This window comes from Trachemys scripta, chromosome 23 (genome assembly GCF_013100865.1).
Source record: "Trachemys scripta elegans isolate TJP31775 chromosome 23, CAS_Tse_1.0, whole genome shotgun sequence".
NCBI lineage: Eukaryota > Metazoa > Chordata > Testudines > Emydidae > Trachemys > Trachemys scripta.
In genome coordinates this window covers 15,335,426-15,363,092 of record NC_048320.1, presented here as the reverse complement: position 1 = coordinate 15,363,092, position 27,667 = coordinate 15,335,426, and the positions used below count along the sequence as shown (strand labels likewise).

Here is a 27,667-nt window from a genome sequence, read left to right as displayed (position 1 = left end):
CACCCGAGCCCGGCCATGTCCGGGGAAGAGGCAGCGGCGGCCCCGGCCCCGGTCCCCGCCGAGCAGACGCCCCCGGCGGAGCAGCAGGCGGCGGGCGGCGGGGACGCGCCCCCGGCGGAGTCCCAGTACCGGGCCCTGGTGCTCTCGGGCTTCGGCGGCTACGAGAAGGTGAAGGTGCAGGTGCGGCGGGGCGAGCCCAGCCCGCGGCCCGGGGAGCTCGCCGTGCGGGTCCGAGCCTGCGGCCTCAACTTCGCCGACCTGCTGGCCCGGCAGGGGCTGTACGAGCGACTGCCGCCGCCGCCCGTCTCCCCCGGCATGGAGTGCGCGGGCACCGTGCTGGCGCTGGGCGAGGGGGTCACCGGCCGCCAGGTGAGACGGGGTCGGGGGCGGGGCAGGCGAGCCGGGGGCGGGGGAGGCGAGCCTGGGGCTGGGGGTGTGAGGGGCGGGGCAGGCGAGCCCGGGGCCAGGAACGGGGGAGGCGAGCCCGGGGCTGGTGGCCGCCTGACGGTCTCGGGGCGCTCCGCCCTTCCCGCTCCCAGGCGGGGGCGGCGGCCGGGCCGTGCCCTCCGAGGCCGGGAAACAATGGGGGCTGCGGTGCGCATGCGGCCGGGGGGCTCGGGAGCGGCTCGTCCCGGGCCCGCCGCTGGGTTCCGCCCGCGTCTGCAGCGAGGGGCGGCTGCCACCGCCCATGTGGGGCTGGGGGTGTTTGGGGCAATTGCCCCCTTGCTTTGGGGCTCTGTATGGGGGAACTGGGGGCACCCCCACTTCGTGGCATGTCAGGGGCCATCTAAATGTCTGCAGACAGCTCAGGTGCTGGATCTAGGGGGGGCTGCGGCAGCCCCCCCCCCCCTTGAAGTGGTGTCCAGCATATCCAGGCTTTAGTTTGGTTCTGTGGTTCTCAGCCGCGCCCGCCCCCGCTGACAATGGGACAAGGGAGATGGTGATGAATCAGCCAATAACCCCATAGCCTGGGTGAGGGGGGCATTTCCTAGCCAGGTGCCTTCAAGGTGAGGTCCCTTGATTGTGTGATGCAACATAGGGATAAAACAAGTCCTGGCAGTTCTGTCACCAGGTAAAACTGCATCCTTTCAGGCCCTTGATACTGGCCATAAAAGTAATGCCCTTTAACCCTTGAACACTGTGTAATAGCCCTGTCGCGGCCTCTCCTCGTGCATGTGGTCACATTAACTAGCGGAAGCTAGACCTGTCTGTGATTGTACAATATCTGTTCCCTGAGCTGAATAAAGAAACATGGTTGTCATTCAGCACAAGGCAGGAAAACAGGTCTCTGGTCTGTGCACAACATATAGTGGGAGGATAATCTTGTGAAGGGCAACAAAAATGACTGTGGAACAGAACAGCTTGCATATGAGAAGAGAGTAAATAAACTGGGAGTGTTCAGGTTGGAAGAGAGACGACTGAGGAGGGATATGGGTGAGGTCTATAAAATCATGACTGGTGGAGAAAGTGATTAGGGAAGTGTTATTTACCCCTCTTCGCATATCACAAGAACCAGGGAGCACCCAATGAAATTAATAGGCAGCAGTTTTAAGACATAAGGAAGTATTTCTTCATGCAACGCACAGTCAACCTGTGGAACTCATTGCTAAGGGATATTGTGAAAGCCAAAAGTATATCGGAGTTCAAAAAAGAACTAGATAAGTTCACAAAGGATAGATCCAACAATGGCTATTAGTCAAGATGGTGAGAGACACATCCATGTGCTCCGGGTGTCCCCAAGTCTCTGACTGCTAGAACCTGGGACTGGACGATAGGGAATGGGTCTCTTAATAAATTGCCCTGTTCTGTTCATTCTTTCTGAAGCATCTGGCACTGGCCAATGTCAGAAGACAGGATATTGGGCTAGGTGGACCACTGGTCTGACCCGGTCTGGCCATTCTTATCTTCTTCTATATTACACTGTCCCAGTATTATTTTTCTCAGCAGGTGTTCGGCAAAGATGGTTTCTCTTTATTGTCACTGTTACAAAAAGAAAAAACCTGTTCCCAGCCAGCCTCTATGACCTGTGCTAGGCTGAATGTCTGTGACTGCTTCTCTACAAATATAAAGTGTATCCGCCCACTCAGGGTGGGGCAGTTCCCATGAAGCTGGATTTAAATTAAACTGCTTTGAGGTCTCATTTTGTAGAAATTGGTTTAGTGAATTGCTATTTAAATTGCCAAGAATTTCAGTCTCATTAGGAGTTGTAAATCCAGCACTTGGCATATGTGCTGAGACATCACACTTTCGTGCGACCAAATTGTCTTCAAAATAAAACCTGTATACTCTGATTTGGGGGCTTCCATTAAAAGCATATTTATGTGCTATTAAATGCAGCATACGTGCAACAAAGGCAGTCTATGGAGATGATCATATTAACACATCAATCTTGGAGGCTAGTTTCTCTATGTCATTGTCTTTATGGGCAGAGCTCACTGATGAATGTTACTTAAGAGCTTTTCAATAGTAGAACAAAGATTTTGTATTAATTGGCTTTTTCTAAATATGATCCTTGTATTGGTTGCCTGCTCCACTCCCACTGTAACTAGCACATTGAGGATGAGTCATTAGAGATGGTTGGCTGGTATAATAACACAGGTGTGCTATAGAGGTGACTTGTTCAGGTGCAGGCGTGAAGCTTTCAAATTAGGGTTGGCAGAACTGTTGATTACAAATTGGTTGTTTTTTATTTTGGCTGGGATGTTTTGTCTCAACACTCTAGCTGCTGTCAGGTGCACCATTCCACAATAAGGAGGAAGTTCTCTTGAATGAATGATGTTTCAGAACTGGATGTGCTGCAGGAGACAATATATCTGCCTCTTTCTGATAATTATGAGATGTATAATAAACAGCTGTGCAGTTTGACAATGCATCTAATATGGCTTAATCCAGGGAAAAGGAGAAGAGCTTTAGCTAAACTGGTTGAGTATTAGAATACTTGGCAGTACTGTAATGATCTCCACCACAGATCTTCATCTGCTTTTAAGCTACCTAAATGAGTCTTTTGCTGGGAAAATGCAGATGACTCTCAGACCACATTCGATGGGTTCTTTCCTCATTTCTGGGTCTTTAAGTTTTAGTGCAGGTGATTACTATTAGTCATCTGCTTGTTGTCCCGCTCTCATTTTGAGGAATTAAGCTGCTATATTGTATTCCTTTCCTCCCTGCCCTCAAGAGTTTACGATCTAGACAGACCAAGGTTGGGACTGTCGTACAGCGTGTTTGTACAGTCCTTAGCATGAAGGGACCCTGATTTCTGGAGCCTCTAAGCACCTCTGCAATAAAAATAGCTTACTATTAACGTACTAGATCCGCTCTGGAACAATAGACAGTATATCTTTCATTTAAAGATCAGTTTGGTGTTTTTTAAAACACTTCCACCCCTCGCCAGCTAATAGCAGGTTTAGTTAATAAATTGCTGTTCTCATAGTTTCTCCCAAAGAGTTTAAATGGATGTTAATCTGTCTGGCAGATGACCTGAGTGTGCTATAAACGTATTAGTCCTGAGTTCTGGGAGTCTCGTCTCACTTTAACTAAACGGAGAACATTTCCAAGAAATTCTCCACTGGTTATAGGACCCTAGAATTACCACCATTCCTGTGGCTGACATCCATCCAGAAGTAGTTAGTACCCTCCTGGCTTTCTTCCTAGCACGTACTGCTGTGCAACCACTAGTGTAGGGCGTGTGGAACATGTTGATCATACCCACTTGCTGATGAAAGGCTCTCAGCAGAGCAGATTGCAGTAGCAGAATGCATCTGTTTGACATCAGCAGTTTGTGGAATGAGTAAAATTTAAAATAAACAAAAGTGTCCCGGTTTAGTAAACTTGAGGCTGGCTGCGTGACTGTTTTGAACAGGGGTCATTCTTGCTGTCCCCAGGAATGGAGGGAACACGCGGTGATCCCATAGTGAGCTGTAGGCAGTGTGCTGAACCCTCCTGTGTGTGCATGATGTATGTGGAAAATGCTGGTGCATGTTGTAGAAGGGTTCATGTAAAAGGTGAAGGACGCAGAGCATCAATAACACTTTTTTCCTGACACTGCTGCCAAATAAATACAGGATTTCCTGCCAGCAAAGGAAGATTGTGTTTTCTTTTAGCATGAAAGATGCATGGCTCAGGAGTAGTGGAGGCTTCAGGGATAAGCAGATCCAGTGATGCTGATTTTTACATTGTCTCCAGAACCAGTTTCACGCATCCACCAGCATGTTGGGGGGAGGCTATTGGCAGGAAGAAATGTCGAGCTATAACTTAATTTAAAAGGAGAATCTTCTTGGGAGTCTGGCGAGTATGAGATCAGCTGCTGAGGCCCTTTGTCTAAGGGTGACATGGCTGTTGGCCTGCATGGACGGGACATCACAGGAAAAAAATAACTCTGCACTGTCTGGAGCAACCCTGCTACCCGAACCAGTTTCCAGGATCTGAAATTCTGTAAGAGCTAGATGAGGGCAGTTTTGCAGGGCAGACAGTCTTTGAGAGGTGGGAGATCAGATGGAAGATTATGGAGTTCTTATTTCTGTTTTTTTTATGAGGTTTTGCATGAGCAAAATTGCGTGTTCATTGGAGTTAGCGAGAACCCCTGTGATGCTCTCCCCCACCACCCCAGGCCTGGAGTCTGCGCGCTGTTTCTGAACGCAGCTAAAACACAATTTGTAACCGGTTTCAGCGTGGAAGGAGATTGCTACAACCATTGCAAATGCTGTTTGCCAGCCTTGGAGCTGACAAGGCCTCAAGGGCATTAGCAGGTTAGCTGCGGTGAGGTCTTGCTGAGGCTAATGCCGCATGATTCTGGCGTTACTCTATAGATCACGGTTATCTTTGGAAGTTCGTAGGACTGAAACGCCCTCTTTGTTCTGTTTCTCTCGTTAAAGCTTTGGTAGGTCATTGACAGGCGTGCCAAGTTTTTTCCCTTCACCTGTTATCATTGGGCTAACAGAGTCATGACCGTTTCAGCCGCATCTAGGGAATGTATTCCCAACGCCTCAAACAAACCTTGATTATTAAATATGATTCCGTTACACTCTCCCCTCCCCCCAGCGAAAACATTTCAGTTTGCTCAAGTGTAAATGCCAAACCCACACAGCTCTGAGCCTTTCCGCTGCCTCGGCTGTGCCTCTCAGCTGTCCAATATGCTGGCCTCCCTCCCCACACACTATGAACAGATGCTCCCTGTCTGGGGGGGATCAGAGCAGCTCATTGGAGAGGCTTTGGGTTTTGTGCATCTGGAAGCAAAACTAAATGTGAAAGATGAACACCCACACTGAAACGATGGGTGCAAGTAAACACCACACTGCGAGGGAGGAGGGTCCCAGAGCCTGGGCCTACACTGCAGTTTTATAGCTCCACAGATCAGCTGCGAGCCTGAATCAACTGACCCAGGCCAGCCATGGGTGGATAACTGCAGTGTAGACCCATCTTGTCTTGTGCCGCAGTGCCCTTAAAGTGACGAGAGAGGTCCAAGGTGGGGGAGGTAACATCTTTTATTGGATCAACTTCTGTTGGTGAGAGACGTGCTTTCCAGCTTACACAGAGGTCCAGTAAGTTCGGCATAAGGTGAGAGGACTGTGTTGTCCTCTGTACTTCCTGAACATAGAGCAAAGTGAAATCTGAGGGTATCCTTAGGTGTCTGGCAGGACAGACTTAAGCTCTTAGCTTACCCCAGGCACTTGGGTTTACTGAGTGGCAGCTGAATGCAGTGGCTGCACGTTTTGAGAATTCGGTCCATCGAGTTGCCATGTGTAATATATGGAGATATACCTATCTCCTAGAGCTGGAAGGGACCCCGCAAGGTCATCGAGTCCAGCCCCCTGCCTTCACTAGCAGGACCAAGTACTGATTTTTGCCCCAGATCCCTACGTGGTCCCCTCAAGGATTGAGCTCACAACCCTGGGTTTAGCAGGCCAATGCTCAAACCACTGAGCTATCCCTCCCCCCACATGTGCATACCCATAAGCCACCTTTGAAGAACATCAGATTCTTGTATCAGCAGGGGCGGCTCCAGGCACCAGCGCACCAAGCGCGTGCCTGGGGCGGCAAGCCGCAGGGGGCGGCCTGCCAGTCGCCGTGAAGGCGGCATTCGGGCTGCCTTCAGCGGCATGCCTGTGGGAAATCCGCAGGTCCCGCAGCTTCGGCGGCAATTCGGCAGCAGGAGCGCCGAAGGCGCGGGACTGGCGGACCTCCCGCAGGCATGCCGCCGAAGGCTGCCTGACTGCCGTGCTTGGGGCAGCAAAATACATAGAGCCGCCCCTGTGTATCGGATAGAAGTGTACGTAGTTTGTGGAGATTTGGTTGGTTCGTACAGAGGTTATTCCACATGTCTGCCCACCCCCCTTCCAGTGCCATCAGAGAGTAGAGCTGGGTCTATTGATATCCTTCAGCCTTGATGTAAACGCCGTTTTGATGTTGAGTTCACCTGCAGCCACGTTGTTTTCTGCTGTGATTCCCTTGGGATTTGCAGGGTCAGGCCATTTAACAAACTGTCCTGGAAACTGCTCTTATGTTGAAATATTTCTTATCATTATCTGAGATTTCTTTTAAGAGCAGAAGCTTAAAGCAAAGGCCTGTACGGTGGAAGGAAATCTCTTCTATACGGGCTTCCCTGCTGACATCCTAGCAGGGAGGTTTTGGTGCAACTGTTGGACTCTGTGGCGAAATCACTTCCAAAAGAGGAGAAATATATGGAAATTGCCTTTGTGACTTATCAGCTGACTCGTATAACAAACGTCACATGCCTCTTTTAGGGCAGAGTTCAGAGGGGCTCAGTTACTTCCCCAAAATCCTTCTTCAGAAAACATCTAGAACTGCTCATTGCACATGTTGTTCAAATATAAAAAGTCTGGTAAAAAAAAGCAATGCTCTCTTAGTCTCTCCCTCCCGGGACTGATGCTCCTAGAGCAGTGGTTCTTAACCTGGGGTGCAAGATGCCCTTTCTGGGGGTGCGAGACATGCCACATTTTTTTAGAAGGTAAATCGTTGAAAACACAAATTAAGCACAGGCATGTAAGTACAACTACTTTGTTTCATCAAACCTATATATTTATTAACATTATACATTTTTTAACGATTACTGTAATATACAAACAAAAACATATCTAGGTTTAAAGAACTGACCTACTTCAAGGATTTTTGCTAAGGGGGGCGAGAACGTATTTTGAGAACCAAAGGGGGGTGCAGGCTGCAGTAAAGGTTAAGAACCACTGTCCTAGAGTATCCCCTTCACAGCCTCATTTGGGACTCCGATAGCAGCCAGCATTTGGGATGGTTTTGGGGTTCTGGTGATTGGTAACTCCGCATTCCCAAAGTGTATTATTGTGTCACAGCTGGAGCAGGTGCTTGAGCAGTTAGTATTGGCACTCCATAAATAACACTTTGAAGCACATCTCGGAGCTCCAAGCCTTTGCCAGGTAATACTGACACCAGGCGAGTTTTCTGCACCTCGTTCTGTAGTCGAAAGGCACCAGGCATGAATTGTCTGGCACGTTTAACCTTTCCTAAGTCATTCAGAATGAACAGTGATGCAATCAGCACATGAAGCAGATGACTGTGCTGGACTGAACAGCGCTTTAAAGTTGGGCATGCTGTATCCAAAGATAGATCTTACTAACCCAGTGCAACCATCTGCCTAGGAGTCTCTGTCCACGCACGAACAAATTCAGCCATGAACATAAGAACGGCCAGACTGGGTCAGACCAATGGTCCATCTAGCCCAGTGCCCGTCTTCCAACAGTGGCCAATGCCAGATGCTTCCAAGGGAATAGAATAGGGCTGCTATTAGTTATCCATCCCCTGTCATCCAGTCCCAGCATCTGGCAATCAGAGGCTTAGGGACACCCAGCATGGGTTGAATCCCTGACCATCTTGGCTAATAGCTAGAGCCCTGCGCAATTACGAAATTTGTATCCGCATCCAATCCACGATCCCAAACATGGTCTGTGGATATAAAACAGATATTGATAGGCCGGTGCTCCATGAACTTATCTCATTCTTTTTTGAAACCAGTTATAGTTTTGGCCTTCACAACGTCCCTTGGCAACGAGTTCCACAGGTTGACTGTGCGTTGCGTGAAGAAATACTTCCTTTTGTTTGCTTTAAACCTGTTGCCTATTAATTTCATTGGGTGGCCCCTCGTTCTTGTGTTATGTGAAGGGGTAAATAACGCTTCCTTATTCACTTTCTCCACAACATTCATGATTTTGTAGACCTCTAGCGCATCCCCCACTTACTCGTCTCTTTTACAAGCTGAACAGTCCCATTCTTTTTAATCTCTCCTTATATGGAAGCTGTTCCACACTCTGAATTATTTTTGTTGCCCTTCTCTGTACTTTTTCCATTTTTAATATCTCTGTTTTGAGATGGGCAACCAGAACTCCACGCAGTATTCAAGGTGTGGGCGTACCATGGATTTATATAGAGGCATGATATTTACTGTCTTATCTGTCCCTTTCCTAATGGTTCCTAACATTCTGTTCGCTTTTTTGACTGCGTCTGCACATCGAGTGGCCGTTTTCAAAGAACGGAGCACAAAGACTCCAAGATCTTCCTTGAGTGGTAACAGCTAATTTAGACCCCATCATTTTATATGTATAGTTGGGATGATGTTTTCCAGTCTGCATTACTTTGCATTTATCCACCTTGAATTTCATCTGCCGTTTTGTTGCCCAGTCTAGTGAGATCCCTTTGTAACTCTTCACAGTCTGCTTTGGACTTTACCCTGAGTAATTTAGTATCGTCTGCAAATTTTGCCACCTCACTGTTTACCCCTTTTTCCAGATCATTTATGAACATGTTGACCCACAGGTGACTCATCAATGACGATGGGGGGAGCACAATTGAAAGGATGGGGGGGCCATGTGACCACCCCACACGTTGCTTCTGCTGCCCATCCATTGACCCTTTACATGCTCCCCTCCTCACTGTCCTCTCCCCACTTTGCCTCTTCATAGAATCATAGAATATCAGAGTTGGAAGGGACCTCAAGAGGTCATCTAGTCCAACCCCCTGCTCAAAGCAGGACCAATTCCCAGCTAAATCATCCCAGCCAGGGCTTTGTCAAGCCGGGCCTTAAAAACCTCCAAGGAAGGAGACTCCACCACCTCCCTAGGTAACGCATTCCAGTGTTTCACCACCCTCCTAGTGAAATAGTTTTTCCTGATATCCAACCTGGACCTCCCCCACTGCAACTTGAGACCATTGCTCCTTGTTCTGTCATCTGCCACCACTGAGAACAGCCGAGCTCCATCCTCTTTGGAACCCCCCTTCAGGTAGTTGAAGGCTGCTATCAAATCCCCCCTCATTCTTCTCTTCTGGAGACTAAACAATCCCAGTTCTCTCAGCCTCTCCTCATAAGTCATGTGCTCCAGACCCCTAATCATTTTTGTTGCCCTCCGCTGGACTCTTTCCAATTTTTCCACATCCTTCTTGTAGTGTGGGGCCCAAAACTGGACACAGTATTCCAGATGAGGCCTCACCAATGTCGAATAAAGGGGAACGATCACGTTCCTCGATCTGCTGGCAATGCCCCTACTTATACAGCCTAAAATGCCGTTAGCCTTCTTGGCAACAAGAGCACACTGTTGACTCATATCCAGCTTCTCGTCCACTGTGACCCCTAGGTCCTTTTCAGCAGAACTGCTACCTAGCCATTCGGTCCCTAGTCTGTAGCAGTGCATGGGATTCTTCCGTCCTAAGTGCAGGACTCTGCACTTGTCCTTGTTGAACCTCATCAGGTTTTTTTCTGCCCAATCCTCTAATTTGTCTAGGTCCCTCTGTATCCGATCCCTACCCTCTAGTGTATCTACCACGCCTCCTAGTTTAGTGTCATCTGCAAACTTGCTGAGAGTGCAGTCCACACCATCCTCCAGATCATTAATAAAGATATTAAACAAAACCGGCCCCAGGACCGACCCTTGGGGCACTCCACTTGAAACCGGCTGCCAACTAGACATGGAGCCATTGATCACTACCCGTTGAGCCCGACGATCTAGCCAGCTTTCTATCCACCTTACAGTTCACCCACCACCATCCCCACTGCTCCTCCATAAACCCCCGGTGGAGCGCGTCCTGCTCCCGGCGCTGTGCGGAGCCCCTGGCGGGAGCACTCCACTCACCTGCAGCCGGCCCAGCGAGCTCCTTCCTCCCCAGCTGCCTCTGGCCAGGCCAGCCCCCCGGGAAAGCCCGAGACTCTCCCACATGGGGTGCTGCCCAGGAGGAACCAAGCCCTGCATGTGTCAAAGCCGCCTGGAGCCCCTGCCGGTGCCAGGTGGACGCTACACTGGCACATAGGCGCCGACTTTTGCGTGCGCCGGTGGGTGCTCAACTCCCCTCTGCCCCTGGCCCCGCCTTGACTCCACCCCAGCCCCACTCCCTCCCGCCCCCATTCCAACCCCTTCCCCGAATCCCCGCCCCATCCCTCCCCTCCTGGAGCTTGCTTCAGCTCTTTGGCGGCGGCAAGCGCTGGGAGGTAGGCGGAGGAGCAGGGACGCGGCGCGCTCAGGGGAGGAGGTGAGGTAGGGTGGGGCGGGGGAGGTGGAGAGGGGAGCTTGGCTGCCAGTGGGTACAAAGCACCCACTAATTTTTCCCCGTGGGTGCTCCATCCCCGGAGCACCCACGGAGTCTGTGCCTATGCACTGGCACGGGGGAGCCTCTCCATCCCTCAGATAAACACTGGAGTAGGGAGGGGAAGCCATTTCCAGCCGAACCTCCGGGCTCCCCAGCAGCCCCCTGGGCGGGGGTTTAGCTTCCGCTGCCCTGGGTCCTGGCCCCCGTGAGCATGGGGCCGCTCCATCCCCTAGGCACCCACAGTCAGGTTTCCTGGTGCACAATGCCTCTTCCCTCAACGAATCATGTTCATCAGTGTCTGATCATCCTGTTCTTTACTACAGTCAACCAGTTTGCCAGGTACTGAAGTCAGGCTGACCGGCCTGTAATTGCCGGGGGCGCCTCTGGAGCCTTTTATAAAAATTGGAGTCACATTCGTATCTGGTACAGAGGCTGATTTAAATGACAGGTTACATACCACAGTCAGTAGTTCTGCAATTTCATCTTGGAGTCCTTCAGAACTCTGGGGAGAATATCATCTGGGCCTAGTGACGCGTTACTGGTTAATTTATCAATTGGTTCTAAACCCACCTCAGGCTGGGACGGTGCCTCAGATTGGTCACCTAAAAAGAATGGTTCATGTGTGGGAATCGCCCTCACATCCTCTGTCAGGGGTGGCCAAAGTTACCGACCCTTCGAGCCGCATACGACGGTCTTCAGGAGTTTGAGAGCCAGGGTGCACCTGCTGGGGCTTGGGGTTTCAGCCCCAGGGGAGATGCCTGTTGGGAATTGGGGCTGAAGCCCTGCTCCTGCTGAAGCCCCGAGACCCACCCGCCCCCCTGCTGAGCAGAAGCCTCTACCCCACCGCCCTGCTGCAAGGCAGCGGTCCCGAGCTGGTAGGTGGAGAATGGGGGGCGTGTGAGAGGGCCCCTTGAGCCGCACTTTAATGGTAAAAGAGCCGCACGAGGCTCATGGGCCACAGTTTGGCCACCCCCGACCTATGCAAAGAATTCATTGAGCTTCTCTGCATTGGCTCTGTCTTCCTTGAGTGCTCCTCTACCACCTCAGTCCTCCAGTGGCCCCACTGATTGCTTGCAGGCTTCCTGCTTCTGATGTACTTAACAAAACATTTTGCTGATCGTTTCTGAGTCTTTTGCTAATTGCTCTTCCCATTATTTTTTGGCCTGCCTAATGGGAAAATTCTGTGCTGCTTGGAGCAGTGATGTTGCTGCAATGCCTGCAGAAGTCAGAACTGCCAGGTGTATAAACCAGTGCAGGAATCTCTGCAGAAGTTGTCGAACCAGAGTGGAATTTGCCACTGTCTGCAGAGAAATGCATGGTATAACTTCAGCTACATTGCTGGGCTCTTCCGCACAGGGTCTGTATCCATTTCAACATTGTTAAAATGCTGAATATCCTGTTATTGTTTGAGAGCTAGCAACCAGTCTGGTCCCTGCCCTAGGGAGTTTGACACCGACCACCGTGCCACTAGCAGCCAACAGAAAACCTGAACAGAGTCCATGTGCCAGTCTTTTGAGCTGTCTGGCAAAGTAGAAAGTACAAATTATCTCCACTGTGGTGCTCTTCTGTAATCACAACTATTGGTTGTGATTACAGAAGAGCATCCGAAGAAGTGGGCTGTAGTCCACGAAAGCTTATGCTCAAATAAATTTGTTAGTCTCTAAGGTGCCACAAGTCCTCCTGTTCTTTTTGCGGGTACAGACTAACACGGCTGCTACTCTGAAACCACAACTATTGGAGCACTCTTACTTTTGGTTTCATGCTTATGTCATTAGATCTCACAGTCCCGAGACGTTGCTGCCTTCAAGTGGACAAGGCGCTTGTTAGAGAGGTAACTCTCAAAGGGAAGCAGATGTCACAGAATGGCTCTAGGCCTTGGACTGCTCCTTGGTCCCTGTTTGGGAATTCTCCCCCACCCTCTCCCTGCCTTGCCTCAAGTTTCAGCCCAAGCTTCATGTTCTAAGTGAAACTAAATTCCAGAACTTTGCTGCTCCCTTTTCCCATCTCGTGTGTCGCACAAAGCCGGACCTCGTGTCAGGGAACCTGGCTAGGGGACGGCAAATGCATATTGAGTCTCTGAAGAAGAGTCTCGGCATTCCCAGCCAGAGACCAGGAGCAGTCCAGGCACTGTGCATTGTGTCTGTAAAGAAACTGGTGCTGTGGGCTAAGTGCAGACTGGGATGCCCAGGATGCTGTGTGCGACCTCCCCGCCGACCCAGTGCATGCCACCATCGGCCCTTCCACTCCACTCTCTCTCTGGCCTTAGGTTGGTGATAAGGTGATGGTGCTGGCCAGAGCGGGGCTCTGGCAGGAAGTCGTGACTGTCCCAGCCAATCAGACTTACCTGATGCCTGACGGAATGAGCTTCGAGGAAGCGGCCGCCTTTCTGGTCAACTACATCACGGCGTACATGATCCTCTTTGACTTTGGGAACCTGAGACCCAACCAGAGCGTCCTCATCCACATGGCTGCCGGTAACGTACGCTCCGACGGGGCTCAGTCCATGGGCAGTTGGCTTCAGAACAGCCAGTCCAACTGCTGAGAGGGGAGATGACTTAGGTGCTTGGATAAAGGGGTGACAAACCTGCTATAAAGGCTTAGACAGATCAGCTACACAGGTGCTGGGTTGGCCAAATATCCCACTGTGCTATTGGCGGATTCTGTCCACACCCCAGCCTGTTGGCTGCCACACTGTAAAATCAGATGGGTCTGATTGTATTAAAGCCCTGAGCACTGTAGTGAGGTGGCAGATCCCAGGGCCATGTTAGTTAGCCTGAGGCCATCAAGCTCTCTTAGGCTCAAAGCATGAGTTTTCTGACCCGCAGACACATCCTTCACTCTGAGATTGAGCCATGGCGTGGAGTCAGGGGTGTGTGGGGGGGGGGAGGGGGGGGGGGGCGCAGCAGCACATCCAGGGACTGGTTCGTCTCCTATGCCCCTTTCCTGTCCGCTCCTCTAATTCCCCTATTGCCGCCTGTTTCAGGGGGGGTGGGAACGGCCGCCATTCAGCTCTGCAAGACGGTGGAGAACGTCACCATCTTTGGCACTGCCTCTGCCTCCAAGCACGACTCCCTCAGGGAAAGCGGGGTCACTCACCCAATTGACTACAGGAGCATGGATTATGTGGAGGAAGTCCGGAAGATCTCCCCAAAAGGTACCGTGAGCGAGTGTGGGGAGGACGGGGTGGGATGGGGATCCCCTACCCCGCTACAGGCCTGTCCCTCAGGAAATGGAAGGAAATGGCCTGTTACTCTTTGTGCAAACTTTCTCTAGGAGTCGACGTTGTTTTGGATCCACTGGGAGGATCGGACACTTCCAAAGCATTCAACCTCCTGAAGCCAATGGGCAAACTCATAACCTATGGTGAGTATGAGGGAATGATGCATCTGCTGAACAGCTGATGTGAACAGGCCAGATTCCCTGCAGGGTGGAGTCATGCATTGGGGCAGGGGAGGGTGGCTCTGCAGGAGAGCACTCGTCCTGGTTTCCCCCAGCCAGGTTCTGAGGGAAAGCAGCCCACGGTGGCTGGTTACCACATTAGCCTGAGCTCTAGTATCTGCTCTGTCTGGAGTGTCACGTGCATTAGAAAGCCGGATTCCTGCTGGGGGTTTGGTTTGCTCACGTCTCAGTTTGAGAGCTGTTCTTGTCCTCTCTCCCTGCCCGAGAGATGCAATTCACCCCACTCCATACGCTGACCTATCACATCTCCCCTGCAAAGAGAGTTGGTTCCCAGTCTGAATACACACACGCAGGGAGCAGTGGGATCTGTGTCCCGCACACGGGATCAGTTGCAGTGAGTTGATCCTGGTTCAGGCTGACTTCATGCGTAGCACTCCTAGACGCTCACTTTTCTTCTGTGGGGTGTGTGGGAGACGCGGTTTGAAGCTACAGAATACTTCTCTCTCCATTCTCCAGCTGCGAAACACTGTGATTCTGTCCCCACAGACAAAGCCCTCACACAGCCCCTGACGGGCTATGCAGGAATCTCAGGCAGACTGCATTCCGTCCCTGCATTGGCCTCCTCGCTCTGTGGACTGCAGAGTGTTCTGGCAGGATTAACCATTACAGTGGGCCAGGCTCCGAAACCCGAGCTTGGGTGGATTCGGCCAACACGGCTGGTTGCATTTTAGCATCAGCAGTACTCTGCCGTTGTACCAGTCTCACTGGCTTGGCACCTAAATCTAGCTGTGTTAGGTTTCAGAGTAGCAGCCGTGTGAGTCTGTATCCGCAAAAAGAAGAACAGGAGTACTTGTGGCACCTTAGAGACTAACAAATATATTAGAGCATAAACTTTCGTGGACTACAGCCCACTTCTTCGGATGCAACGTGGGCTGTAGTCCACGAAAGCTTATGCTCTAATATATTTGTTAGTCTCTAAGGTGCCACAAGTACTCCTGTTCTTCTTTTTTCTAGCTGTGTTAGTTCGCTGCCTGTCCTAAGAGAAGAAGCTGTCAGGTTTTGAATACTTACTCTAGCAACGACCCTGCGCGTCTACTGGCCAAAAGGGGTCTCTGTTCCGTCACTCAAAGCCGATTTGCCTCTGCCTTTCTTTGGTAGATCCTGGCCTTACCTGACCCTGAGTATGCAGGTGGAGTGAGTACTCCGGGCTCTCTGAGCTGTCTTAGATCTGGTGCACTAGGTGCGCTTCACCAGGTATGATTAGCCTTTTGTGAGCTCTGAGCATGACTGTGGCCTTGACTTCCTCCTAGGGGTGGCCAACCTGCTNAAAAAGAAGAACAGGAGTACTTGTGGCACCTTAGAGACTAACAAATTTATTAGAGCATAAACTTTCGTGGACTACAGCCCACTTCTTCGGATGCAACGTGGGCTGTAGTCCACGAAAGCTTATGCTCTAATATATTTGTTAGTCTCTAAGGTGCCACAAGTACTCCTGTTCTTCTTTTTTCTAGCTGTGTTAGTTCGCTGCCTGTCCTAAGAGAAGAAGCTGTCAGGTTTTGAATACTTACTCTAGCAACGACCCTGCGCGTCTACTGGCCAAAAGGGGTCTCTGTTCCGTCACTCAAAGCCGATTTGCCTCTGCCTTTCTTTGGTAGATCCTGGCCTTACCTGACCCTGAGTATGCAGGTGGAGTGAGTACTCCGGGCTCTCTGAGCTGTCTTAGATCTGGTGCACTAGGTGCGCTTCACCAGGTATGATTAGCCTTTTGTGAGCTCTGAGCATGACTGTGGCCTTGACTTCCTCCTAGGGGTGGCCAACCTGCTTACTGGGCAGAAGAAGAACCTGATGGCCATGGCAAAGACATGGTGGAACCAGTTCAGTATCAACGCTCTGCAGCTCCTGCACCTCAACAAAGCCGTGTGCGGCTACCACCTGGGTTACATGGATGAAGAGTTTGAGCTCATTGGGGGTGTTGTGGCCAAGCTGGTTAGCCTATACAACCAGGGCAAAATCAAACCCAAAATAGACTCCGTATGGCCCTTTGAGCAGGTGAGTCCGAGTCGCGGTGCAGGCTGGCAGCCTTCGTAAAGAGAGAACACAGCTGCTCCTGTTCCTAGCTGGGTTCTGCAGAGTTCCGGGTCGTGTTCTCTGGGATTTGTGGTTGGTTTTGTTTTGCAGTCGAGGTCCCAACCAAGATGGGCTGTGTTGTGCCGTGTACACATTGAGACAATCCCTGAGCCAGGGAACTTATAATCTAAATAGACAAGCCAGACAAAGGGCGGGAGAAGGGAATATTATTATTTCCATTTCACAGGCGGGGAACTGGTCCAGAGAGATTAAGTGTCTGGCCTGGGGTCACACTGGGAGTGTCAGAGCTGGGAAATGAACCCAGTTCAGTGTCTTGGCCACAAGACCACCACTCTCCCCCCGGCAGTGTGCTCATGCAGAGAAGAGCAGTGCAGCATGTCACGGACTCACAGATTGTGCCCACTCTTGGCCCCATGTGGTCCGTGGGGGGTGCCCCTTTTAGTGAGACAGCCCTTCTCGGGGGTCCACTTTCTCCTGGGGTCAGGCCCCTCCACCTCCTGGAGCCGCACCTCTCGGAGCCCTAGCACATCTGTTTCTCGCTGTGGGCCCCCTCAGGGAGTCCACTCGCTCTGGACCCCCCGGGCCTCCGCCCCCAAAGGGGTTGATGCCACCCTGTTCTCTAGACTGGAGTGACTCTCCCCACTGCATCACACAGCATATACCGGAACTGGCTGGGTACTGACATATGAACTACGTGGCTGAAGCCTTCAGCACTCTCTGCCCAGTGTCCTTTTGGTTTCCACTGGATTTGGAGCGGCCGGCTCTCTGGGGCAGGAACTGTGTGTACTGTACCTAGCGCAGTGGGGCCCTGATCCTCGGCTGGGCACTAGCACAATGCAAATAATAATTGCTCTGCCCTGGGAGACCTGGAAGCTAGGCCAGAGGTGAAGGCGTGCAGCCCTTTTGCTCCCCAAAAGCTCCGGCTGGTTAAGGAGCATCGTCCCTTTCTCTTGCAGGGAGTCTCCTAGTGCGTTAGCCTCTACTTGCCTCCTCCCCAGTCCACACTGGAAGGATGGAGACTGGAGCTTGGAGCCTCTCGGATGGGTTTGAATTGGGGCACTGAGGATTACAGGAGACGCTGACTTGCTTAGGGAACTTGTACTCAGCAGGGTAAACCAGGGCTGCTGGAGCAATCTTTATAGTGAGGGTGCTGAGAGCCATTGAACCAAATTATAAACCCTGCGTATGATGGAAACCACTTCGAGCAGCGCCCCTTGTTCCAGCACCTGGGCTGTAAAGTGAAGCAGAATCTCAAACTGGCTGCTGTTCACAGGATGAATCAATCTCCTCTGCCAGGCAGAGCTGCCAGCCGAACGCCGCTTGGATTGCTAATGTCAGAGCCAGGTGTGGCTGTGAGTGATGATGGAGCCCTTGGGACACAAGGAGCACAGAGTGCCAAGCGCTAAGTGATATCTCAGCAGAGATCCTGGGGGAATCTGGAGTACGATGCGGGAGGCCTCTAGGGGCTCGGTAATGTGCTCGGTGTCTGCATGACTGATTTGCTGTTGGTCCACGCGTGGTGAGCCTGGAGATGTGTCAGAGAGGGAGAATTGGGGGGTGAACGTACACATCAGATAGCTTAACCCCAAAGTCCCCTTGGGGCCGCGGAATCCCTGGGGCGGGAGCAGGGGAACCCCACTGCAGCGGTGGACGGCAGAGTCCTGGGGAAGAGGCCAATGTACTGACTTCACTGGACAGCTGTTGGCTCCTACACGCTCCTCACTGGGTTTGGGCTGGCACGGGCTGTGGTTTCTCTCTGGGGGGAGGGTGGGGAGAAGGGGGCGTATCCTGCTGAGTATGTGTCATGCAGATTCCTCGCTCTGAGTGGGAGCACCCGTGCTGCTTCTCTTCCCCTTAGCAGAGTAACTCTCTCTCTGTGCCCGGGGCTGCTGTGTTCCTTGTCTTCAGACCTGGCCCTGGGAACTCCCTGCGGAAGCAGCCAGCCCGCGTAAAGGAGGAGCCTTGTTCCCAGCCGCGGCAGCGCAGGCTGCCCTGCAGAAAACCAAGGGGGAGTTGGGAGTGGCCGTGGGATGAGTGTGCCCGGGCTTGTCTTTACCGTCGGGAGTTGTGGGTGTATCGGATGCTCTTATCCTTGGTGTGGGGAGCGTTGGAGCCGGCTCTGGACCTGCCCCAGTCCCTAGCTGTGCATTGTGGGTGCAGCCTGTGCACTCGAAGGCCCAGCCTGTGTCCCAGATGCGCGGCCAGCAGTTCCCCTGGGCTGTTACTTGCGTAACTTCCTGAGACCTCCCTCACTTACATTCCCTCCACTTCACCAGCAAACGTGTCCTCCCTCCAGAGAGGGGCTGGTACCTGACACGCTCATTTCAGCGGGAAAGGGGAACACTGAGCGTACAAGGAGCAAGAGAATTAAGCCGCTTTCTTCTTTTTTAAATGCCTTTCAGACTGAGAGTTTCAAGGCGTTCCCAAGCTGTGAACGGAGAAAGGGCCAAAGGGCTGAGTTACATTGATTAATTACAGACAGCAGTGCTGCACACTGCGTGTGGGACATGTGCTGTACCTGTTACACTAGAGACTGCACTGAATATCTGCTCAGTAACTACAGAGGAAACTGTATGTGGGTGGGTGGGTCATTTTGTTGCTTCACCCTCCGATTTTTCTGCTGATTGGAAACTGAGGCAGCAGAACAAAGTGGAGATGCTGCAAAGTGAGACTATGGCTTCCTAAACGGCTGCTACACATTTCTGCATTTGGTGCATCCTTATGTCTAGTCAAATTCTGCTGTAGACGCTGGGCTCTCCACCCTGATCTGTCTCTGAGGCGGGGGGAGTTCTTCCGCAACTAGATCATTCTGCTAAATCCCGCGTGTTGTAATAGATGGATTCAAACCAGTATTGCTAGCGAGAGAATTCTCCTGACGCAGACCCTGCCCTGCCCTGCTCAGTCACGTAGCACAGCGATAGTTTGCTAGGATGGCTCTGCAGAGTGGCTTTTAATAGCACGATAGAAAAATTCCAAAACCCAAGTATTGTAAAGGGCCCTAAAAGACCTGAGGATCAGAAAACAATGCCTGGCTGGAGGATGGCGGAGAATTACTGTACTGGTTTCCTGTCCCCATTTGTGACCTAGTCCAGAGTTAAACAATGAATTCTGAGACAAGAGCTGACATCTTTACCGCTTCCCAGCGAGAGACCAGGACCAGGAGAGCAGGGGTCCTGTGGGTCGGGATTGAGAGGCATCTGCAGAGCTGGGCATGGGGTGCACAGGACTGATAACGAATGGGACTCTGGGTTTGAAAATGAGCTGGGATGGGGGCACAGTGCCTGCCACAACATGTCTTGGTTTCACAACACAACTGCAAAGACTTTAGAGTCACTCTGACACTGAACTGGAAATCTATCTGCAACTGAAGCAACATTAAAAAAAAATTTGGCTGATTTCCAAGCCTGGGGCAAGTGCTGGGGTGCTGTTAAAAGTCCTTTCATCAAGTCTGCCTTCAAAGGAGATGCATAAGGTCGCTGGAATGTAGTCGAATGACCACTTGGCTGCTGACTCTCTCTTGGAGAGCAGGGGATTGTCCGGCTAAGCCGGGGTCACATGGTGTTTTCTCTGGAGATACTGGGGGCTCTGTTAATCCTATTGCCATTGTGCTTTTCAGAGATTGTCAGATTCTGGCATACGGGTCTGTCTCCTCTTATGCTGGGGCTACGTTCCGCAGTCAGCGCCTAAAGCGAAAATCGCGGATGGTCAAAATTACATTGAGTGGAATGGCGGGCGGAATACAGCAACAGTATTTAAATGGTTATTTTTCTCTTTTGGGGGGTTTTGTGTTTGTTTTTGCCGACCGCGTAAAGCTGAAATCGCACATGTTCAATGCGCCTAAGATGCAACAGACCTGTACACTAGAATTGCATAATCCTCCTCTACCTTGAGGAGGTGTGGAGCAGTAAAGGAGGGAGCTGTGCGCCTCTCCAGCAGAATGGGCCAGAATCTACACTGGGAGACAGGCAGCCGGGAGTGGCTTTCCTACCCGAAAGCTGCTGGCCAGTAGCATCGTGGGAGCCAGGGGTTAAGTCTCGGGAGTTTGCTGGACTCTCCGAAGCAGCCTCTGGAGCCTGCCGACACAGCTCTGCTTTCAGCCGAAGCACATCAGGCTGCCCGAGCTCCGAGGGGCCCGGGAAGTCTGTGCTTCTCCAAGCGTAACTGTCCAGGCTGCCTCAGAGGTGTTGGGCAGAGGCCAACCGAGTCCTCTCAGCTGTCAGTGAATGGACAGTAATGCCTGGAGCTGTTAGCCCTTCGGGGCAGAACTCCTCCAGTGGGGAGCAGAGCTGGGTGACTTACTCCCCTTCACCCAGAAAGAACAGCTGCTTCTGAGGTCTCTACAGCAGAAGCCAAAAGAGAGGGGGGGAGTTTCCTGTAAAGGGTCTCAAGTAACCTAGGCCCAAGCTACAGAGGTGCAAAGGCCTTAAAGAAGAGAGATGGGACTCTGTCTCCCGCAGCCGAGTCTCACCAAAGGGCCAGCGTAGTGCTTGCTACAGTCTCCGGGGTGTGGTGACTGGGATTTGGCAGGGACCTCGCTGGAGGAAGAAGCAGATTTCTCTTTCCGATGCTAATTTGTAGCCCTTTTGCTGCCAGCAAAGCATGTGCATTAGCTCGTAGCCGCTGGTGTCAGATTGGCTTCTGGCCCCAAGCACTGATTGGAGCAGTACATGCTTCAGGCCTGTGCCTGGTCTCACTGAAGCATCCAGGTCGAGCTCCGTAGATAGATACCACAGAGCGGAGGCAGGGCTGGGTTGTTGACCCAATTTAGAACCCAGCATGGTGGCCCTGAACATGCACCAGTAGCATTTTCCTGTCAAGTCCTGGGACTTCCCCAGCCTGCCCTGACTCGACAGCAGGTGAGGGAGACGTTTGCCCAACCAAAGTGCCTGCTAGATGTTAAGACCGTGCTGCCGGCTTTGTGTTGGGAAGTGCTGTGGAGTGGGCCCTTCTTTGAGGGCGGTTCTGTGAGGTGTGGGGACGCAGCTGGGAGACCCTTCCAGAGCTGGAGAGACACTCAGGTGCTTACCAGGTAGTTACCTACCTGGTAAAACATCTTAATCGCCCTCCCCTGCCCTTGGTTCTGACCCAGACCCTGGAGCGTCTCTTTGGAGGAACTGGCCTCGGTTGTTAATGGAGAAAGGAGAGAATTCCAAAAGACAAACTGGAGTAAGTATAAGGAGCGCTGGCCATTTCCAGCCAGCACAGGGATCAATCTGGCGGTTCAGACCCTGCTCTCCCTTTCTCCCCATTCACCTGCTGTCTGTTTAAATTAACTCTGGCAGGAGGCGTGTGCTGCCTGTGCATCACTGTGCTGATCTCCTCCTGCCGGAAAGAGCAGCTCCTAATGAGACTCTGATTGCATTACCAGCCAACAGCTTCTGCTCTGCCTGCGTTGATCTGGGCCTGCCCTTTGTAATGAACTGGCACATCCCAGTGGGGTTGTGCATGAGGGAGCACTGTGCTCCAGACAGACGCAGGCGAACACGAGCGTCTCGTCCACAGGTCTGCTCGGTATGGTGACGAGGACAGAGCCTTCCAGGGAGCTGAAGGCCAACTGCCTCTTCCGGGCTTTCCAAACTGACTAGAGCTGGAGCAGTCCGAGCCTGATGCTCTGGGAGCCTTCACCATAGGGCGGCTGGACTCGGCAGCACTGCCGGTTACTCCAGCTGGGGCTCAAAGCAGCAGGATCCTTGTGGCTAGCATGAGATGTCCCTGCAAGGTGTGCCAATGGCCCTGTCCGCTCTCCTCTCCAGACATGGCTCCTCCCTGACGCAGCGTGGCTGGCGCTGGGGGCTAGAATGTGCTGTGTGTTTTTAGCAGATCTCCCCGCTGATTTCAGACTGACGGTGCTGTATGGCCTTTGCCCAGTGCCTGTGGCAGCTAAATGCTTTTCTCCCTTCCTGTCTCTCAGTAGCTGTTTCGGCAGTTTGTTTGTGTCGCAAGAAGCCCTAGCGTTGCCAGTGTAACCGATTGGACCTATTCCTCCTTCCTCCCGGCTCTCTGTTCAGTGGGACGCCCTGGTGTGCACTGCCCGTGTGCTCTGAGCGCGCGCTCCCCTGCTGAGGCAGGGTGGGATAGCTGCCCAGAATTACCCATCATTCTCCGTTGTGTGGGAGTTGTGACTGCACAGCGATTGCTGACCCGTGGTTATGCGGTAGATGAAAACGTTACTGTGCGGACACCACTGAGCTGGTGTCTCCTCCCGAGCGGTACAGCGAGGCAGGTGTGGTGTGGATCTCTTCTCATGGGACTTTTCTTTCTTTCTAGGTGGCAGATGCCATGAGGCAGATGCAAGAGAAGAAGAATGTGGGGAAAGTCATCCTAGTTCCTGAACTGCCGAAGGAAGAACCCAAAAAAGAGGAAAACTAAAGCAAGGAGACCTGTCTGCAGGTTGTGAATTTGTGGTTTAACCCCTAACCCTTTTGGGACCTGGGAATGGACGGCTTGGTCCCTGCCATCTTCCCCATTAAGGGAATGATACATTTTTAAAGCCAGTTCTAGGACTGTGAGCACCTTGGGTTGTGAATCATACGCACCTGCCCTAGCCAGCCTCTCCCAGGTGTGACTGTGTAACATTAAACGTGATGCCTCCAACCTTAGCCCTGCTTTTCTCACCTGGTGGTTACATTTCCTTTCCCAGATTCCAAATCAAGTTCTTTTTCTCTGGCAACGCCTCTCTGGCCTCCGAGCAGTCAGTGACGAACGGCTGCGGAGTTCGCTGCTGCAAAGTCTAAACGCAAATTGTCATAGCAACCATTGACTGTCTCCATAGAAACGGAGCCCTTTTCGCAGCCTTAAGATGCCCGTTCAACAGACGGATGTGCCAAGCCAGAGATGCTTGTCAATGAAATTGCTGTAGGAAAATAACATCAGACCTTGCTTTATTCTAGTGCTGGCTATTTCTTTGCCATTATTCCTGCTGTCACGACACTTCCCTTCCTCCTCCCTCTCCTCTTCCCCACACCCCCAGTCCTAGGCCTTTAATGCCAATCAGCTGGCAAAAGCGCCGTTTTTCTAAGCCCAGCTTAGTTTCTTAAATGCTGGTCACACTGTAGCTTTTTACTTTGCTGTTCCTTCTCTGTGCACGCTGCATGTAACCTGAGGAGCTGTTAGGCCGGTGCTATATGAATACTAAAGAGAAATTTCAATTCAACAATTTGCTCTCGTCCATTTTCTGCTCCCAAACCGTTAGGGAAAGTCTAAACCAATTCTGTGGTCAAAGCTGGGTCTGGAGACCAAAAGGACTCAGCTGTGTCTCCGAAATGACTGACCCGTTTGTGTTGGCTCTATGTGCTTTGTTAACGTTGGGCTCTGAATGTCCGTCAGGCTAAACTTCACCCTCGTGTTTGTTACCAAGGGCTGCAAATGTGAAAACGTGTCTGCAAGACTGGGACAAAACAAGCCTCGTGCTCGGCCTTTGCTTCTGTGGTTGTGTGTGCTAGGAAGGAGACGCTGCCGCTCTAGAAGTGAGCAGGCCCAGGAAAGTCTGTGCTGGCATCCACCCCCCGGAGAGCCAGCGTGTGGTTCTGAGTGAGATCAAACGTCTGGGCTCAGACCCATCGAACCCGCTGGTGTGAGGCTTTCGCCTGGTTAGATCCTGGCTTTTGTTTGGCACTTTCCACTCCACTTTTAATTGGCTTTTCAGATTCTCCACTAGTCCCAGGCTGTCCCTATGGCTAGCTAGCGCCGAAGGGGGGCTTGCAGCTAGTCTACTCGAATCGTGAAGTGCCAGTGTTTTCAGGATACTTCCTAGTGCTGCTGAGATGCTGGGAACTGCCCAGAAAACTGGGCTTGCCCATGCCAAGCGTGCGGTAAAGCTGTGGGTGGGAACCTGAACGGTTCAGTCTGTGAGCATCTAAACTTGTCCTTGTCTAATGTTCTGACTGATGCTGCCCCTTCCAGCTGCGCTCGGTCTCCTGCTGCAGTCCCAGGACTTGGCGCTTCGTTGCTATTTGCACTTGCTCTAGCAGTCCAGGTTTGGTCCTGCTGGGGGTGGATGGTGCAGTAGCTCAGGCTTTGTTTGTATTTTGGATCTGGTAACTGAAGGGACCAAGCCCCCACCCCACCCCCCTTTTGTAAAGTGCCATAGCAGAAGCAAAATGCTGCTCTTAAATAAGAGCAAATATGGCTCTCCTGGGCTGTGAACATCCCCCCCTGCTGGGTCCCTCCCCGCATTAATAAAAACCTGGTCCAGCATCAGCACGAGAATTTTATTGTGCAAGGAAAAAGGAAGGCGACAGCCTCCATTGGCTGCCCCTGCCCCAGGAGGGGGAAGTGGTGCTTCTCTAAGGCTTGGGCTACACTAGCAACTAACGTCGGTGTAACTACGTCGCTCAGCCGTGCAGCTTTACCGACCTAGCTCCCGGTGTAGACAACGCTGTGTCAACGGGAGGGCGTCTCCCAGCGACACGGCCACCGCCTCTCGGGGGGCGCGGTACGTGCCCCAACAGGAGAAGCCTCCTCTTGGCATAGGCAGCTTCTTCACTGACGCGCTACAGTGGTGCAGCTGCATTATCTCATCAGTGCAACCTGGGTTTCAGTTCCTGCTCTCTTACCCTGCCGGGCTGCATTAGGCCTGGAATCTGGAGGATTCACTTCAGGTATAAAATGGTGCCCCCCGTTTAGGTTGTCAGAAAGGGAACCACGATTGGGTTCAGACCCTCTTCTGTTTTCGTTCCTTCCATTTGTGACACGGGGGTTGACCCCCCAGATGTGATGCAGCAGAACTCACAAGCACAACTTTTTTTCTAACCTTTTTCTAAATATAAACTCTCCCTGCTGGGTTTTTCCCCTCTCCGAACCGCTCCTGCCCAGTGAATTAGCTTTGATTTTCCATTGTTTCATGCCGTTTCACCGCAGGTTCGAGAAAGCAGTTCAGACACTTGTTTGCTATAAAAGGAAAAGCCCAAGACCTGCTCTTGTCCAAATCTTGGCTTCACCTTGAGACAGGAGGAGTCTGGCCAAACTGCACCGCAAAGCTTCAGGTTCTCTAGAGTCTTTGAAAGGGGGAAAATGATCGCCCTTTCCTTGGCTCTACTCCGCCAGCTGAGAGCACCTGGTGCCTTACTCCAGACGGCCTTATCCTGGGCACCATCGCACGGCTTCTGTAGTCTAGTCCCCCTTTTGATACAGTGTGAAGGAAGCAAATGGGAATATCTTGTATCTTCCTGTAGGACAACTCTGACGTATGCTGCATTGCAACGCACCATAGAAAACAGTATCTCAGTGCCTTTTCTAGACCGCTTGTAAGACTAGCAAGTCACTGAAGCCTTTGCCATACTGGCCTCTTAAAATACTGCCAAAAATCTAGCGTGCTGCAAAAGAGATATGGCTTGTGATACACAAGCGACCTAGCCCTGCTTGCCCTCCGCCTCGATATACTCCTCGTACACGGGTGTTTTATGGACTCTCCAGGCTGATCCCTGGAAACTCCTGCTCCAGAGGCTACCGCAAGGCAATGCCTCGCCCAAGTTGGCTGCATGTGGATGTGGCCAAAGGTGATGTCAGCCTGCCCGTGTATGTCCGTATCTCTAGGCTTGTCCTCTGGCAAAGCTTTGCTGGTAGTGGCCTCTCCTGGGGCTGAGGACATTGAGGGTTTGTCACCATTGCAGAGACTCTCTGGAATTTCTTTTCTCTTCGTTTGCGATGTGTAGTTGATAGTGAATTTTCTACCTATAAACTTCTGATGCCCTTTTCAGTCTGACTTCTGAATCCTTCCGAGCAGTTAGGTAGTTGTGGTAGCGATTAGCACTGACTCTGCACCGCGGTAGCTACGTTTTCTACGGAAGATTAAGTGTAACCTTGGGCTTTACTGCCTCAAACTAATGCTCTGTTCTAGATTTTATAGTAGCCTTTATTTACCCTGGCGTTTTATGGGCCAGTAAGTATTAAATCTACCGATTGTCAGTCTTAATACAACTTTATTACCAGTGTCTCAAACAACTTGTTAAACAGCAGGTTGTTCTAGCAAGGACCAAAGCACAATGTCATTCCACTCCAGAAGGTGTCTGATTAGAGGGAAACATGCTGAACAGTTGAGGGCACAGCTAGTGTCATCCAGGGAACAGAGAGTGCCATGTTGCCTCTTAAATTGTGTATCGTTCCAAAATAACTGAAGTGCAGCTTAATGTTCATTTTGCTAATTGATCGTTTTGACTCAAATCTTGTGCCATGGGGGCAAAATGGCTGAAGGGCAAAAGTTTGTGTTGTGATGCTATGAGCACTAGCTAAAGGTTTCTGTGTTCCCTGCACTCTCTCCTGCTGCAGTTTGCAGGGTGTTCTGCCTTCGGTATGTTCGTGTAGATTGCGAAATCCAGTGGTACCTGTCTAAGTGTGACCTGAGCATCATTGCTGTATCTGTAACCAAAACTGCCAGTCCAGGAAGGGGCCCTTAAACACAACTGTACATACTTTGCCATCCCCAGGCGGCTTTAGAACTAAAAAGCTTGTTTAGTTTAATAAGAAATGTATTTAGTTACAAATGTTTCTTGCACCTGGGAGATGGGAGTGGAAAGGAGCTCAGCTTGCACAAACATAAGCCCTGTTGAGATCCGTAGCTACACCAAGACAGTATTTGAGAGATGAGGAAAGGTCCTACAGACACCAGGGAATGGAGTTTAGCTGCATGTTTAGTTACAAACCAGCTGTGTGAAGTAGAGTTGAGTGACCAGTGATGGGCAAAAAGTGTTGTGGGCATCAGACTTTAACCAATGCAGGAATCTGACCCATCTGCAGCTGCTGTCAGAGGTGTAAAAACACTCCTGTTGCCAAATGAAGTCTTTGATGCCCAAAGCACTGGTGATGGCAAAGGGTGATGGGCATGTAGTGTATGAGCACGGTGTGGGAATGTGTTTCTCTTGGAGCCTCTTACGACACATGGCAGTGTCTGTGCTGTCCAGTTGATTTGCGGAGATGTGATCCGAGTGGCTGTTGGCCTACAGCACGGCGTTTTTAAAAATAATTATATTCCGCTTTGTGCGTGTAACCAAGTTGAACAGAAAGCGATTGTGCCAATGCTGTTTACATGACTACAACGTGTAATGCTCTTCTGCCTAACGTTACCGTATGCCTTATGTGTTTCAAATGTTAATTAAAAGCATAACAAAACCCTCACTGGCACGTTTCTCTGCTTGTGACGACGTTGGGGTTAAGCATAAAACAAAGGTTCATGGGTTTGTCAGCGGCCCAGCAATCCATCTGTGCTTCCCTTTGTCAGACCCGGGCTCGTTCGTGTGACCGAAGAAATCTGGGAAACAATAAATGCTCGCCAGTCTGTCCATAATTCAGATCAGTAACATTGGGAGGGGAGCCAAGGCGGGAAGATTCAAGACCTACCCTACGTGTTTCAAATAGCCATTGGGTCATGCACGCAATGGGGGTTAGTGGATTTAGCAGCAGTGCGGCTAGCTGAAAGGTGAATGGGATAACCCCGCACCATGAGCAGGGCAAGCTCTTGTCAGGCCATGCAGTGACCCGCACAGCAGAACCTGGATGGGTACAATTGTCACCCCTTGTTAAAAGAAACTTCTCGTGGGAGCATAAATCGATGTTCAAGAAACACGTAAAACTACTGGGCTGCTTCTCCGCTGGCATGAATGCTAAGCAGCCCCGGAAACATGCTCTA

The 27,667-nt window shown here is 51.5% G+C and overlaps 1 protein-coding gene across 1 annotated transcript; it reads left to right on the top strand.

The window, feature by feature from the left end:
* VAT1 (vesicle amine transport 1) lies at positions 1-27,156 on the top strand. Its single transcript, XM_034755647.1, has 6 exons — positions 1-369; positions 12,824-13,031; positions 13,541-13,711; positions 13,831-13,920; positions 15,764-16,005; positions 22,312-27,156. Exons 1-6 carry the CDS (start codon positions 16-18, stop codon positions 22,411-22,413), a joined length of 1,167 nt encoding a protein of 388 aa, XP_034611538.1. The 5' UTR covers positions 1-15; the 3' UTR covers positions 22,414-27,156.
* The last annotated feature ends 511 nt before the right edge of the window (positions 27,157-27,667 follow it).